Below are 16,277 nucleotides of genomic sequence, written 5' to 3'. Positions count from 1 at the left end.
GGAGCTAAGGGCCTTAAATTACCCTCCTCGTGTCTGCGTCCGCTCTGCTGCAGCGCAGGAGAGCGAGCACGAGGGATCTGTATTAATGACACACATCTTAGAGCCCAGAGCAAAAAGCACAAGTATCTACTACATCATTACCACAGGCACTTTAAGGAGGTTTATGGATCTCTATAAAAACAATAGAGGTAAGTCTGAGAGACGTTGAGCCGAAATCCTGAGTCCAATACTCAAACGTTAAAAGTTATTCTCTTGCACAACAGCCTAAAACTGGCAAAGACAACCGAGAGTGATGACTGAAGGCTAAAGATAGAACTGATCAGGCTGTCAGCGGGCCGTCCTGCAGTCAGCAAAGTTAGTACATCCACTTCATCGTGATATAACCTTCAATTCCCCCCTTCGCTGCTCTCAGTGCACCGCCTCACTCAAAAAAAAAAAAAAAAAAACTGTCATGTGCAAGAAAAGTGGGAGCTTTTCTAAACCAAGGATGCTGCGTCTGCTGCTGAGGTGTCCTGGTGTTTGGGTGTCATCAAAAACAGACACACACACACACACACACACACACACACACACACACACACACACGTCCACAGACATGCTAGCAGCTCTGAGAGGCTGTATTCAGGTGCTTGGAGCTAAATGCTAACGTCAGCATGCTAATATGCTCACAATTAGTGCTGCAACTAACAATTATTTTCATTATTGATTAATCTGTCGATCATTTTCTCGATTAATCAATTAGTCCTTTGGTCTATAAAATGGCAGAAAATTGTAAAAAAAAAAATGTTTATCACACTTTCCCAAAGCCCAACGTGACGTCTTCTTTTGTCCACAACCCAAAGATATTCAGTAACTATTGTAGAAGAATAACGAAACAGAAAATATTTACATTTGAGAAGCTGGAAACAGAGAATTTTAACATTTTTCTCTTAAAAATATTAAGCAAATATAACCTTCACTATCTTAGTTTAGCGTGTTAGCATGCTAACATGCTATATTATGACAGGGTTGTGAAGTGTGAGGAGCTATTTCAGAAATAAGAAGCCCATTCATTTTTCTTATAGATGATGTTTTACGTGACTCGTGGTTGAAGCTCTTCAAAAGCTTTTTTTTTCACTTCTTTTTATAATTTACAACACAAAATTCAGGAACCGATTCAGATATCACACAAATGACAGAGTAAAATTTTTAAAAAATAAAAATAAAGGCGGAGCTTGAGGGTTTAGTTCATATGAGAGTCAGTTTTTTATATACAGATTTAGTTCTTATGGCCTCACAGTTCTGACCAAGTTTCAGGGTCTAAATATGTACTAAAAATGGTTTTGAATACACTGAATTTAGTTTTTTTAGAATTTGCTGGTCTGAATATAATACTTCCCAAATATAAAGAGACATCGAAGTCTTTAAAATATTCCTTTGTTATTCCAAACAGTTTCCTTTAAATCAACAGCTGTGCTTCTTCTTTGATGGAAGTTCATCATGTCAGTCCAAAAGATTTTAGGGTAGATGCACAAAAACACAAACAGCAAAGCTCTTCTGCAGTTTGTATTAACTTAAACCTGTAGGATCATTATATTATCTGGCAAAGTTCTTTGTTTCTGTGTTAAGTAACATTGAGTATACTGTTTAAAGGAAAATTTGTCTGAACCAAATTTCATGACATCCTGGAACCATAAATGTCGACATCATGATGGCGCCGGAGGAAAAGTCAGTCAGCAAAACCAGTAGGATTCATCCTCTGGGGTACTTGGATGTCTGTACCAGATTTCATAGAAATCCATCAAATAGTTGTTGAGATATTTCAGTCTGGGCCAAAGTGTTGGACTGAGTTGGATAAGCACTTCTCCAGTTTGGTACAAAGAAATCTGAATAAAGGAAAGTGTAGAGAAAAGCTTTAAAGAGCTTCATCCTTTGAAGAGGAGGGTTTGAATAGCTGACAGGGAAAGAAAGAGGAGAAGTGAAAGAAAACAGATGCCCAGTTTGAGAAGTGCTACCAGCTTGGGACTCTGTGGACCACGTCTGTGGAATTATAATGGGCCCGGCTTCGCCGAGGGTCTCGTTTCTGCCGGTCTGAGCTGTCCCTGAATAATTTATGTGACACCACAAGGTTAGTATAAACCAGGGCTACAGGACTCACCTCCTCAGGCCTACAGTCCTACTAGAGCAACACCGGAAACCTCATGCATCAACAGTGATCGCCGGCTGCTCAGATTTCATACAACACGCTTCGTTAGTCGCTCTGCCATTTGTCAACGTCTGTGCTTGCTTTCAGTTTGAAACTGGCAACAGACAACAGTCATGTTTCAAACTGTCAGATCACTGAGTGAATAGAACAAAAAGGCAACTCATACTGAGGCAACGAAAAGTGGAGAAATTACAACAAACAATTGTGTTACAACAGTTTGTACAAGACTGAGTGAATACTTGTTTGTATTAAATGTGTAGAGGACAAAAACATTGGCAAAATTTTGGTCATTTTTGGCTCGATGGATGGCGATGTTGATCTGTTGGTCCATTTCAGTCCAGACTGAAATATCTCAACAACTTTTGGACAGATTGGCAGAAAATTTGGCACAAACATTAGTTGTCTCCAGAGGATGAATCCTACTGACTCTGGTGATCTTCTGATTTTTCCTTTAACACCATCAAGAGGTTCACATAGTTTCCTTTCAGTGAAATGTCTCAAGAACCTCTGGATAGACCGCCATGAAATTTGTTCACACATTCATGTTCCCCTCAGGAGGAACTTCAATCATTTCTGTAATCTCTTAACTTTTCCTATAGCGTGATCATCAGGTTGAGAATTTTATTTGTCTACTATGTTTAGTTTATGACCAAATACCTGCAAAACTAATCACATTCCCATCCACTGTACTTTGTGTTTGGTGCTAATTAGCGCATATTAGCATGCTAACATGCTAAACTGAGATAGCAAACACTATTCCTGCTAAAAAAAATCAGCATGTTTGTATTGTTAAATGTCTAAAGACACAGCCTTGCAGAGCTGCTCACATGGCTGTAGACTATAGTTTTAGGAGATGTGAAACACGATAACAGGGTCACATGTACAATCTGTGTAATATAAACTGATAAATGCTTCCTTTGTAAAGCTTAAGATGTAACATTTTTGTTGAGACTGAGGTGTTGATTTAACTCGATGGCCGTTTTTGAGGCTGTATGATGGGTAATAAATCTTGAATATTTCTACAAAGAGACAAGAATTCAGTAAGTCTGAGAGTTCAAAACGTTTCATTACATTTTTGGTCCTCAGTTTTATATCCACTGTGAATTTAGTTCAATTGGTCAAATACTGCAGCTTGGCAGCCCTTCAAAGGGAATATGATTAAAAGAACGAAGCTGGAGAGATTAAATTTTGTTGTCATTGTCAACAGAACTGAAATGTACAGTTAATCTTTAAAGACAGATCACAAATATATAGTTTAAGCACTGTAGTTTTTAGCAAACGTTTCTCAAACAGGAGGAAATACTGCATTTGTTGGGGACTATTTTCAGCAGTGGATTGACACACATTTGGTGCTCTAATGAGTATTTCTGGCAGCAGGATGGTGTGTGTGTGGGATTGATTCAAGATAAACTACAGTTTGTGTGTTCATGGTGATGAAGGAACATGTCATCCAGTGTAATCGTGTGGCTCACTGATGTGTTTTTAATAGTTTTTGGACAACAATGGAGGTGTACGGCACAGAGGAATAAGATATATCAGGCTTTGGATACACACACATGACTTGTTAGTAGATCAATTGTTTGTTTTGATTTCCTTTTTGTGGGATCTGTTGATATTATTATCTGTTATCAATATGTCTCCAATTCAATTATTCCTTTTAAAAATCATTGCGGCTAATTCTGGTGTCAAATTTATCATCTTTGTGGTCGGTATCTCAGGAGAAAATCAAGTTCTTACCATTTTCAGTTTCCTTTGTTAATAATTACAGTCTTTCAACTGGTGGAAAAAGGTCTTTTATTTCCCTCAACGGAGAAATAAACGAGTTCAAACAACTAAACACATTCTAACAAATGACGTTCATGTTATTAAATCCAATCCCTGTACATGAGTGATGCATGTATCCTAAACTGCATCCGGCGTTAAGAGCTAGACATCATGTTGTCATGGTGATGCCGACTGCACCATCACGTCTGTCCTCCCTCCCTTCCCTCCACGTCTCTCTCTCTCTCTCTCTCTTTCCGCCCCTCCCTTTCAACATCTCTCTCTCTCTCTCTCTCTCTCTCTCGCCCATACCACAAACAAATGATGGCAGCGACTGCCATGCTGCGGCTGATGTCACCGGTTACCGTGGCAACCGGCACTCAACTGTGACGCTGAACAGGAGGAGGGGTCCGGCGGTGTATGTGTGGCGTATGTAAAATACTGTACATGGTCAAAGCTGAGACTGAAACTGAGGTTTTTGTGGAAGAATTCAGTTTAACCTTCCTGTTTCGTTTGCGCACATGTGCACGTCGTTTACACCCGTCTGACGTGGCTGCTTCAGTTTAGTTCATTTCTTTCCTTTTCAGACTGACTTCTCCTGCATCTAACACAGACTGCAGATACAGAAACAACCACCAAAGGCCAACAAAATGAACCAGTGTATGAAAAAAATCCTCAAGAGAAACTAATAAATTACACTCGCACGCCCTCTATGCTTTCCTTAATTTCACCATAAGCTGCATTTTAGTTTCTGGTTCTTTGCAAATTCCCTAAATATTCTTTTTTTTAATCCTTGCTCTCATTGAAAAACCAGTCACATAAACAGCTTATATTTCAAACAATCATTTAACAGTTTGAGACAAAAGACAGAGAGAAAAGTCTGGTCTTTCTCACCTTCGAGTTTTTCTTGAAGGAATATTTTGACATTCAGCTTATTCACTATCTTGCTTAGAGTTAAATGAAATATTGATACATCTCTCTTAACTCGGCTTATTAAGTCTACTGTGTAGACACCACACACTGCAGGTGTAGGCATTTGCATATAGTTAAAATCCATTATTAAAATGTTTCACAAGCTGTTGGTTTCATTTCTTAAGTAGCCTAAATTATTGTAAATGGACAGAAACCACCAGGAGAGCTTAGCTTAGCATAAAGACTGGAAGCAGGGTGAAACAGCCACCCTGGCTCTGCCCAAAGGTAATAAAATCCCTCCACTAGCACCTCTAAAGCTCACTGACACATACTAAAAACTGAAGTGCAAAAAGTGTAAAAAGTTGTGTTTTTTTTACGAGGGATTATGTCCTGGAATATTTCTTGGCCGATCAAGATATAATATGTTAATTAGTGAGCTTTAGCAGTGACTGCTTCGAACTGAGTCAGGCTAGCAGTTTCCCTCTGCTGCCAGTCTTTATGCTAAGATAAGCTAACAGTCTCCCAGCTCATATTTAAACCTGCATTGACTGATTTTATTGGCAGCGGAAATACCGTATTATCACTTTTAATGTTGAAATGGCTCCTTTTAGTTTTGTTTTTGCTCCTGAGGGAAATATCTGGCTCTTTAGCTGCTAAATGCTCCACTATGTTCACCAGCTAGTCTACAGCTAACTGTGTCTGTTTGCCGTTTGGTGCTGAGCAGGTAGTGTATAGCGGCTTTTTAAAGCTTTTTCTCTGAAAACAGCTGCCTGCCGCGGCTGAAAACGACGCTATGAGAGCGCTGAGAGAAACTAAAACAGTAAAGTTGCAGCCGGACAGATAAACGATGAGCTGAAACTCGTTGATGAGAGCTGCAGAGTCGGTGTGATAATTCTTTGTAGATTAATCACTACAAGCCACCACTTTCTTTCACATACGAGTAGCCATGCGAGTCATTGTTAATATAAAAGTATTGATTACAGCCACTTTAACTGACAAATGTGATTTTTCTCATCTAACTCTATAAAAAAAAAGCGAATGAGTGTATTTCACAAAACTCTTCCTTGCTCTGAGGGTTTTTCTCTGCTCAGATTAAAAAAACAGCTCAACTTTAAATATTTGTGTGTCAAAGACGAGACGGAATAAAGTAAAAAACTGAATCAAATGTTTCACAACTTGATTATCTCAAAAAATAATCAAACACAGCTTCCCTACTGACCTCTGACCTGACCAAACACATGTGTCCACTAGAGTCATTTAACATAATATGTTGAGATTTGCACTGTTATGGCCTGAATCAGCTCCAGAGACAGACATACTAAGAATGAACCTCATCCAACTAATCACATATTCATTCATTCATTCAGTTTCTTTACCGCTTATCCTCTAGAGGGTCGCGAGGGCCAATTTCAGCTAACATTGAGCGAGAGGTGAGGTACACCTGGACAGGTTGCCAGTCAATCATAAGGTTGACATATAGTATAAAGACAGACAACCATTCACATCTACAGGCAATTTAGAATCACCAATTAACCTGAGCTGCATGTTTTTGGTCAGAGAAGGTTCACAATATTCAGCACTTGTATAAACTTGCGATCAAACATACTTAAAAACATGATTTATGGCTTATAAACACTAAAACATTCTACATTCATTTGCTAAAGAAAATCACCTCTTACTCATGGGGAGAGCTTTTTTTTAAAGGATGTTGTGTGTGTGTGTGTGTGTGTGTGTGTTTGCACAAAATTATTAAATGAAACACTATCCACAGGCATATGGAGCACCATCTGGTCTGCAGAAAAACACTGCTCCTGTGACCCTTTAACCATGTTCCTCATTGCTCCTGTTCTGGTACGGTGCGCTATGACACGATGACACTTTAAACTCCTGACCCCTCGCCGGCCTTAAACTCCTGACCTCTACAACTGCAGCTTCCTCGTGCTTCATTAACACAACCAGACTAACACTGGCTGCTCTCGTCAAATCTTTTAATTTGAGATTGTATTAAAAGCCTTTTTAATATTTTAATCTCCTGCGTGAAGAGAATCACTCACCTGGATCATGTAGAGCTGAGCGATGCGGTACTCCTCCACGCTCATCGGCATGGGGATGCGATACTCCTTGATCAACATGGTTGTGCTTGAATTGGGCTGACTCTGTGTGTGTGTGTGTGTGTGTGTGTGTGTGTGTCCAGTGTGTAGATGTTCCTCTCGGTGGGCTTTTTGCTACCCAAGCAGCATGTTCAAACAGCTAGGATGGGAGTCATCGTTATTCACACCTGAGAAGAGGAGAGAGAAAACAGACTTTTAGTGGGAAAAAGTATATAAGAAAATGTAGATTTTTAGCTTCCAGCGTTACTTACAAAACAACAGGAGGACTTAGCATGTTTGTGTCCAGGATTAAACCCCCCACCATACACAAGCCAACACATCCTGTGTGTGTCCTCGAGCACCTCCTACAGATCTATTACAAGGTAATCCACTGACCTAGCAACATCCCTGAAATCCCCCAGCAACCTAAATCCTGACTCTGTCAACACATTGAAGATTTAGCCAAGTTGTGGTCAATGTAGCCTTTTAAATCCAGCAAAGCTCTTGTCTTCTGTGCGTTTCTTTGATCTCCCTCTGCGTCCATAAAGAAAACAGCATTAAGTGTAAAGACTCGCTCCTCTCCTTAAAAAACCAACACTGCCATCCTCCTCTCAAGTGTGATGAACGTCCACCTGCCGCCGGCTAAACGAGAGCGACCAGTCACATACTAACGAGGTGACAGGGACGAGTTGTGGAGAGAGTCACATGACAATGGCTACTTAATCTTAGACAGATTAAGAAGGGCTGTTTTTCTGAGATCGTCTTAACTCGAGAGAGAAAAGAGGAGGAGCTGAGATGTCAAATGAAAAGTGGTGTGTGTATGTGTGTGTGTGTGTGTGTGTATTCTCGTATGTCTATCCATGTGAGGACCATAATGAGATTAAGACCTTGGCAGGACATTTTTGGAAAGTGAGGCTATTTTGGCCGGTCCTCACTTTGGGACGGACCTTCGAAGAGCTGTTTTTAAGTTTAAGACTTGGTTTGTAGGTTTTAAGGCGCGTGTGTGTGTGTGTATGTGTGTGTGTATATATTCTCATACATCTATCAATGTGAGGACCATAATGAGATTTAGACCTTGGAAGGACATTTTTGGAAAGTGAGGACATTTTGGCCGGTGCTCACTTTGGGACGGACCTTCAAAGAGCTGTTTTTAAGTTTAAGACTTGGTTTGTAGGTTTTAAGGTGTGTGTGTGTGTGTGAGAGAGAGAGAGAGAGTGTGTGTGTGTACCAGGTCTTCCTCATGTTGTGGGGACATAAATCTGTTTACACAGTCATGTTGTGGGGACTCGACTCCCTTATGTGAACAAAAAGCAAGTCTTCTTAATGTAAATTGTTAATTTTAGGGTGAAGACTTGGTTTATAGTTAAGGAAAGTTTAGGGTTATGTTAAGGTTAGGGTTAGGCAATGTAATATCCTCTGAAGTGATGGAAACATGACTCTGTGCGTGTGTGTGTGTGTGTGTGTGTGTGTGTGTGTGTGTGTGTAGTGTTACAGTTTGTGTACAACAGTCTGACCATCTGTGCATGATTAGGCTATGTATGTTTGGTCAAGCTGCCGTAGCAGATGAAGCGTAGAGGTCAGGATGTACAGTATGACTGATGACAACATGAAGCTTCATTAGCTTTTTAACATTTTAGTGTTTATTTATGTGTGTACATTTCAATTTCAACTGTATGATATAATTTTCAAGCAAGGTGTATTTATAAAGATGGTGACCAGCAGTGGAAGATCGACTCAGATCCTTTACTTAAGTAAAAGTACAAATACAACACTGTAAAAATACTCCATTACAAGTAAAAGTCCTGCAATGAAAATCCTACTGAAGTAAAAGTACATTAGTATTATCAGCAAAATGTACTTAAAGTATCAAATGTAAATGTATCAGCTAAAATGTAGTAGAAGTATAAAGCAGCAGAAGATGGAAATACTCAATTAAAGTGAAAGTACTCAAGTAAATGTACTTTAAAAAGTCACTTTCAACCACTAACAGTGAGTGAGTATAATATCTACCAATTTATAATTTACAATTTTTACAACCGTGTTTGACTCCCATAATTATAAATATGACTATATGATAGCTTTAATTTGATCAGTTATAATTATTTTGCAATTTATTTTCATTGCAATTGCGTGATTGTAAAAAAGAAACGACATCCGAGTATCAAAGAATTTAATGTGCAGGGGAAAAAAAGCCCAGGAAGGGTTTATTCTACCTTTATAATTTAAAATAACATTCACAATATAAAAGATGTAGATTATGTAAGACATAAAAAGAAAAAACTTAATTATAGAGATGTGGTTATTTAACCTGTTCTCTAAGATCTAATATGTTAAAGATAGTTTCAACCAAATGAGAAAAGTAATGGAATAGCAGGGTTTCCCACAGAAAATAAGATCCTGATTAAACTCATCTAGAGATCGATTTAATTAGTCCCAAAATATCCACTCATTAACTAAACTATATGGCATCTGGTGTGTGAAACAGCAACTCTTTTTTTCTTGAAGGTTCATGTTTTACTTTATCAAAGTATATTTAGTCATTAGAGGTATTCTTTTCTTTAGATCCACCTCTGGTTTAAAACATTAGTGGATAATTATTCTATAAATTATATCTCACTGATGATTGATAGATGATGGTGTGGTTGAAGAGTCAATCTGTGAATCTGTTTTGAAAATTAGTTGCACAAACCACACAGTCATTAATCTTTCTAGAGGAAAGAAGACAAAAACAATTTTTTAATAAATGGCTGACTAGCAACATTTAGAAAAAGTATAACCAAAGAAAAGAAAGACGCTGACAATGCTAATATCTGTACATTTTTAATAACTTTTGGATATGTTTGGGAGCCATTCTTCCATTGTTGAAGTGGATGCAAATGAGCTTTCTGTGAGTAAACAGCACAAATTAAGTTTTTTACAGTAAATACTGGCAGTTAATACTACTTCTGCTTAACGAAACTCTAACCTAAAGCATAACATCTTTAAATCATATAACTGCCAAATCTGCATGAATTAATCTCCATATTCTTCAATCTATAAGAGCTAATTCCCACGATGCACATTATAAACAACAGCTACAGGTATTAAAACTGCAATGCTTTGTGTCATCTATGAATGAACATTCAAATCCAAGCAGCTCTCCGGAGGCTGTGATGTACGACCTTATTTACTGTGCTGAGGGGGGTTTTGTGCTCTGATGATATTACAGCAGGGAAATCGAGTGGCATTTCTCACTGAATCCTGTGAAGAATGAGTCCTTGACCTACAGAGAAGTGCTATATATAGTGACACGATAATCCCTATAAAGCAAAAAATGTGAGACAGAGACAGATGAAAACTGACAGACAGACTGAGCCTTTTGTTGTTGGGTTTTTTTTTTATTTGCCTCATCAGCTAAGTGAGCTGTGAGTCAGCACATCAGATAGAGAAGCTTGTATTCACTGAAAAATATAACCTGAAGCATAAACTGAAGGTATTCTGGTGGTTCAGAGGTTTAAACTGAGGATGCTACGTTCTGGCAAAGCAGCAACGACGATGGATGCCGGTGCAGAAGTGCCTGATGGTGCAATGACTCAGAAGGCTGCAAGATACTGGATACAACAAAACTGACATTCATGCAAAAAAGGGTCAACATCCCCCCAAAAAAATACTAACTTGAAGTTTTCTCAATTACTAAATTCAAGTCAAGTCAAGTCTTCTAACATTAATCTAATCATTAAAGGGACACAAAATAAAAAAATATATACATCTGTTACACAAAGTGATGCTTATTTTTTACAACTTTTCTCAAATTTTTGCTTTTTTTTTCTTGTGAAATGTTAGTCAGGCCTTTTAAAATCCTTCAAATGAAACAATCTGAGAAAGAAAACTTGTCATCATGGCATTTCATACATTTTACTTATGTTATATAGCCCATGTAATGATGACAATACATTTTTTTAATGATATACGTAAATAATGTAGGTGTGGGTGTGTGATACATCATACAATAAATTATACAATAAATTAAAAAATAAATAAATAATGACAATTTTACAGTACTGACTTTAATTATACAATGTTGTAGTAATTCTGAATTAATAGAAAAAACGTCTTTGCTCCCATTAGAGAATCTACTTGAAGTATTCCATAAATCCATAGTTTATTTATTCTTCTGAATCAGAATTTGAGTTTTAATTCTAGTTGAACTGCTTATAACTCACATCCACATAAAGACTCGAGTCTGTGATGAACAGTCACAAGTAGACGGAGCTTCGTTTTAAAGGGTCACGAGTCAAAAAGTTTGGGAACCAGCACCGAACCAGTTGAGTTTTCCGGTGGCCATTTTGTAAAAATTATTGTTTTATTGTTAATAAGATATTTCTAGAAAGGCATGTTTAATTGACAAGCGTCTTTATTTATAGTCTAAGGTAACAACATGTTGCTTGTTTTATCCAACCAACAAACTCACAGTTATTCAATTTATGATGATAAACAACATAGAAAAGCAGCAAATAGTCACATTTTAGAAGCTGGAATCAGCAAATTAATATAGTTTTGCTGATAAAAAACAACTGACCAACTAACAAAGCTGTTTTTTGTGTGTTTGTTTAAAGCAGTTTACATTTTATCCAACATCAGCTCTGTTTAGTCGAACCTTGTTATACACAGTTCATAAATAACTCAAGACAGAGAGACAGAGCTAATCCAACAAGAACAGTGAGTACAGAACAATAGTTAGTATATTAATTGAAGATAATAACATAAATCTTTCAACTGTGTGTCTGTAACATAAGTGTGTGTGTTTTCCAGTAAATATTAATTTTGCACATCCACGAGCGACGTGAGTTTTTCACTAAGAAGTCGAGCACTTAGCTTCTGAAACCAGAGCATTAAAAACACTGTGCTCTCATTTGGCAGATAACCGCACAGACAATAACATCTCTCAGAGTACACTACCAACATGTGATGTAATGCTTTTCATCTCAGCATCCTTCAATATCACTCTCTCTCTCTCTCTCTCTCTCTCTCTCAGGGCCCGAATATGGCTCCATTCCCTCTAATTACTTTGGGAATGTCCACTGCTGAGTTCAAACCTAAACAAAGATCCCTTGGGCTTATGGCCAATTTCCCACAGAGCTACCAAAACCACAGCACGTAGGAAATGAGCTTTCTGCCTTCCCTGTGCACCTCTATTCCACTCTAATCCATTTAACTGATGAGGCTTGCACCGTGCATTATGGCATTAGGAATAAAACATGGAGTCAATCATAAAAAAGGAGATTGGCCTCAGCGCTGGATGGTGTGAAAAACATTTTCACAACCAACGACAAAAGAAGAGGACTGTCTTCTCTGCAGCCGCTGGGAGATTTCAAACTACCCGTAGTTTTCCTGGTCAGCTTCCTAATTGAGCTCACTGCCTAAATCACAGACTGTGTCCACTCCACCTCCGCAGAGAAAGTGAACACTAAGTGGGTGCCAGCTGCCCTCTATCAAAGTCCCGTATGATGGCAGACTGAGGAACTCTCAAGCTAAATTGCACCAAATTTGCCACCAAGGCAACACACTCAGAGGAAAGAAGCTCCGGTCCATTAAACACAACACTGCTCACCGGCAGCTTTTTTTTTTTTTTCCCAGAGGCCGACTCTCTGCTCAACCGACCCCCTGAAAAACTGCCTGAACACTCAAACCCCGTCAGACCACAGAGACCAACTGTGAAGGTTTCAGCCTGAATGTTAAAAAGCGTTTTCTGCTATCATTTCTCTAAGAATTACAAATAAGATAAAATAATCATTGTAACCTTTGTTGCATGTCACACCCCTACCAACCACCTTTCACAATTTAAGAATCCTCATCCATTTCTGTGCAAAACTGTCCACCCCCTTATTAAAAATCCACGACTCTGAACAGATGCAAACAGCTAATTCTGCAGAGGTTTCCTCATGGGGGGGTATTAAACATGTTCTACCTGTTATTTTGTCAAACCGTGCAGCTTAATACCTCTCACTGATCTCCTCATAAGCTCTCAGACATTCTGGTTTGTTTTTTCCATCTCATCATCTCACGCTGACGTCACCCGGGAACCCATCTACATGTGAGGTTTTGTAAGTCCCTGTTTAACATGTGACGGTCATGTTTAATTCATGGAAATCAAAGCCACTTTAGATTCCTCGGGAACGTATTGACAGAATGCGTATCCAATGAATTAACATAATCACGAGGACGCACAAGGAAAAAGTTTATGCAAACCGTACGCGTCTGTCATGTTTTAATCTAACACGCATTAGCCAATTTAAGAGCAAGAATGCATCGGCGCGATGCACCAGGATGCATCTGATTCGATTCTTCAGCTGTTTGAGGTGCTACATGAGTCGTGCTGCGCTAACAAGCTCCCCTGTCAGGATCCGTCTCTGCTTTTCACAATCAAACAACACACACACATACGGATTTAAAACACACCGCAACCATTTCTCACATTTCAAGAAACATGCTGGCGTGAAAGAATGAAATTAGATGACGCACGCGAGCAGGCCGAGAATGACACACACACACACACACACACAGAGTGTCATTTCTCCAGGTTTCATGAAATCCCCCCAAGAGTCAAGTACTGTACTGTGTGCTCTTGTTGCGTACTTCAATTCTCATTCAAATTAGCTGGCAGAGCAACATGCTACAGTGATCAGCAGCAGCTGTGATGCTCAACACCTGCAAAATACATTTACAGGAAAAAACATCTGCAGAAGATAATCCCATTAAAATCTGATTTAATCTTTTCTGTGCAAAGTATAACCTCCTATACTGATTGATTTTTCACAGTTTACTCCCACCAGCGTGCACTACTCACTGTGCGTGCAGCACAACACAACCACCCAACGTGACCGTTAAACATGTGTTGCACACAAGCCAGATAGTCATGCAGCAGCTGCAACAACAGTAAATAAAATCAGCCTCAGCGACAGAAGCCCACCTGCAGATCCTCAACCTGACGTGTCTTCCATCTACACCAGTCTGAGCTGGTGTGAGCCCCAGTCTAACAAACGAGCATCCATGTTGCCATCATCTAATTTACCTGTGTTTTCACTACAGTGCAGTGGAGAGGGAGGAGACCGGACTGGAGGCGTACAAGTGAAAAGAAAGCAGATGTTTACCTTGCAGAAGGAAACACCTAAACACCCAACTGATGATCCTCTGAACAGGGGGCTTAAGGGGTTATTGCAGATCCTGGTCCCGTATGCTAAGAGACCCTCCGCCCAGGCATCCTTCTGCCCCATCCCTGCCTTCCTCCGCGATCCTTTCCTCTGCCGTCAGCCAATCTGCACCGGCTTGCCCCCCGATCGGGAAGGAGCCTCGCCTTTTAAATCCTCACTGTGAAATAAGAGAAGGTGTCGATTCTCTCTTTCCCCCTCCCCACCTCTCTCTCTCTCTCTCTCTCTTCCTCTCCTCACCGTCCACCTCTGTTCTGTTTTTACCCCCCCCTCCCCCCACCCTCCACCCCTCTTCACTGCCTCCACCTCCTCGGGACTGAGGAAGCTCTGTTACCATGGACGCATGAGGCTGAAGCCTGATTTGTGGAGTTTGTTGTGATGCAGCAAGTCGGAGGTGCAGCCCACCAGACTGATGGTCTTTTTCTGTCTTTCTGTCTGTTCCTGCAACACGTCTCATTTTTCATCCAACATTCAGAGAAAGAAGTGAGCAACAAGAGTCATAAAAACCTTTTTTTTTTTTATCATCAAAGTGTGCAACAAATGGGCAGAAAACTGAGCCTCAGATTCTGCACATTCAACCGGGGCTGTAACTAACAGTTATTCTCAGTATTGATTATTTGTCTATAAAATGCCAGAAAACAACGTCAAAGGTGACGTTTTCAAATGTCTTGTTTTGTCCGACCGACAGTCTAAAACCTGAATCCATCTTTACAACGATACAGAACAGAGAAAAACAGCAAATCCTCACATTTAAGAAGCTGCAACCAGAGAAGTTTTGACATTTTTTGCTTTAAAAACGACTAAAACGATTAATCGATTACATAAATAGCTGGCAATTAACCGGTCAAATGAATGATTAATGGACTAATCGATCTAGAAGAAGCTCTGATCAAGAACATTCATAAACCTTAAACTCATTCAGCCTCAGTGTGCAACAAATGGGCAGAAAACTGACACTCTGTGAACAATTAATCTCAGTATCGATTCTCAATTCATCGATTGGTCTATAAAATGCCAGAAAACGAGTCCAAAGTGACGCTTCAAATGTCTTGTTTTCTCCGACAAACAGTTTAAAACCTAAATATATTCATTTAACAATGATATAAAACTGAGAAAAAACAGCAAATCCTCACATTTGAGAATCTGCACTCAGAGAATTTTCTCTCTCTCAAACATCTAAAGGAAGAAATGGTCAAAAATCGTCATAAATACCTTTATTTAACTCATTAAAATGTGCAACAAAGCAGCATAATATTGAGCCTCCAGCTAACCACGACTGTAAATAACGATTCCTGTCAGTATCAATTAATCTGCAGATTATTTTCTCAATTAACTGATTAATCAGTTGGTCTATAAAACGCCAGAAAACAAGTCAAATGTCTAGTTTTATCTGACCAACAGTGCAAAACCTAAAAGCAGCAAATCATCACATTTAAGAAGCTCGACTCTTAAAAAACATTTTAAAAATGACTAAAACGATTCATCAATTATCTACATGGTTGCCGATTCATTTTCTATTGATTGAATAATCGATTAATCACTAATATTTGCAGTTGTAGTCTCATTTTTTACGTTTAGAAGAAGCTGTGATCAACAACACTTAAAAAAACAGCTTATTTAACTAATTTAAGTTGCAATAAATGATCTCAAATCCTTCAACGTGGTGAAACATAAAAACCAGGAAGCCTTCGGCAGAGTTTTATTGACACGCGTCACAAATCTTTAACTCTTCTTCTACTGCGATCATCTTAAAAGATGCAGTCACTTGAGATAAGGCAGCTTGAAAGTGACACATAATGAAGCCATGCAAAAAAAACAAAAAAAAAAAACAACACATGTGCATGAATCACTTTTATCTGCTCTCCCGCAGGCAGATCACCTGCTCTGATGATTATGTATCTATTGGCAGGATGTCGTGACCATCCAGCCTCTCCTGCCGTGTGCGCGATCTCACCTGCTTTGTCCACAGAATTTGAATGAGCCGGCTGAGTGTACCGTGAACGCAGGTCTTTCCTTTTCACTAACAAATCAGTGAATGAGCAAAATTGTGCCCTTTACAAATTGCTATTATTGCAGACCGCTGCCGTGACGCCACTCTAATACCTCAGCGGCTCCCGTCTACATTTACATACGGATGCTGCA

General features: G+C 39.2%; 1 protein-coding gene across 3 annotated transcripts in view; it reads right to left on the bottom strand.

The window, feature by feature from the left end:
- The window catches only part of LOC122968724 (membrane-associated phosphatidylinositol transfer protein 2-like), a 62,443-nt gene that overhangs the window by 31,548 nt on the left and 14,618 nt on the right, over positions 1-16,277 (bottom strand). For all 3 annotated transcript variants that reach the window (XM_044334139.1, XM_044334141.1, XM_044334140.1), the window contains one exon: positions 6,913-7,136. In XM_044334139.1, coding sequence (XP_044190074.1) covers positions 6,913-6,990 — 78 coding nt within the window. In that variant the 5' untranslated portion in view covers positions 6,991-7,136. The remainder of the gene's footprint in view (positions 1-6,912; positions 7,137-16,277) is intronic.

This window comes from Thunnus albacares, chromosome 18 (genome assembly GCF_914725855.1).
Source record: "Thunnus albacares chromosome 18, fThuAlb1.1, whole genome shotgun sequence".
Lineage (NCBI taxonomy): Eukaryota > Metazoa > Chordata > Actinopteri > Scombriformes > Scombridae > Thunnus > Thunnus albacares.
The sequence above is the reverse complement of the archived record's forward strand: the minus strand, read 5'-3'. Positions and strand labels throughout refer to the sequence as shown.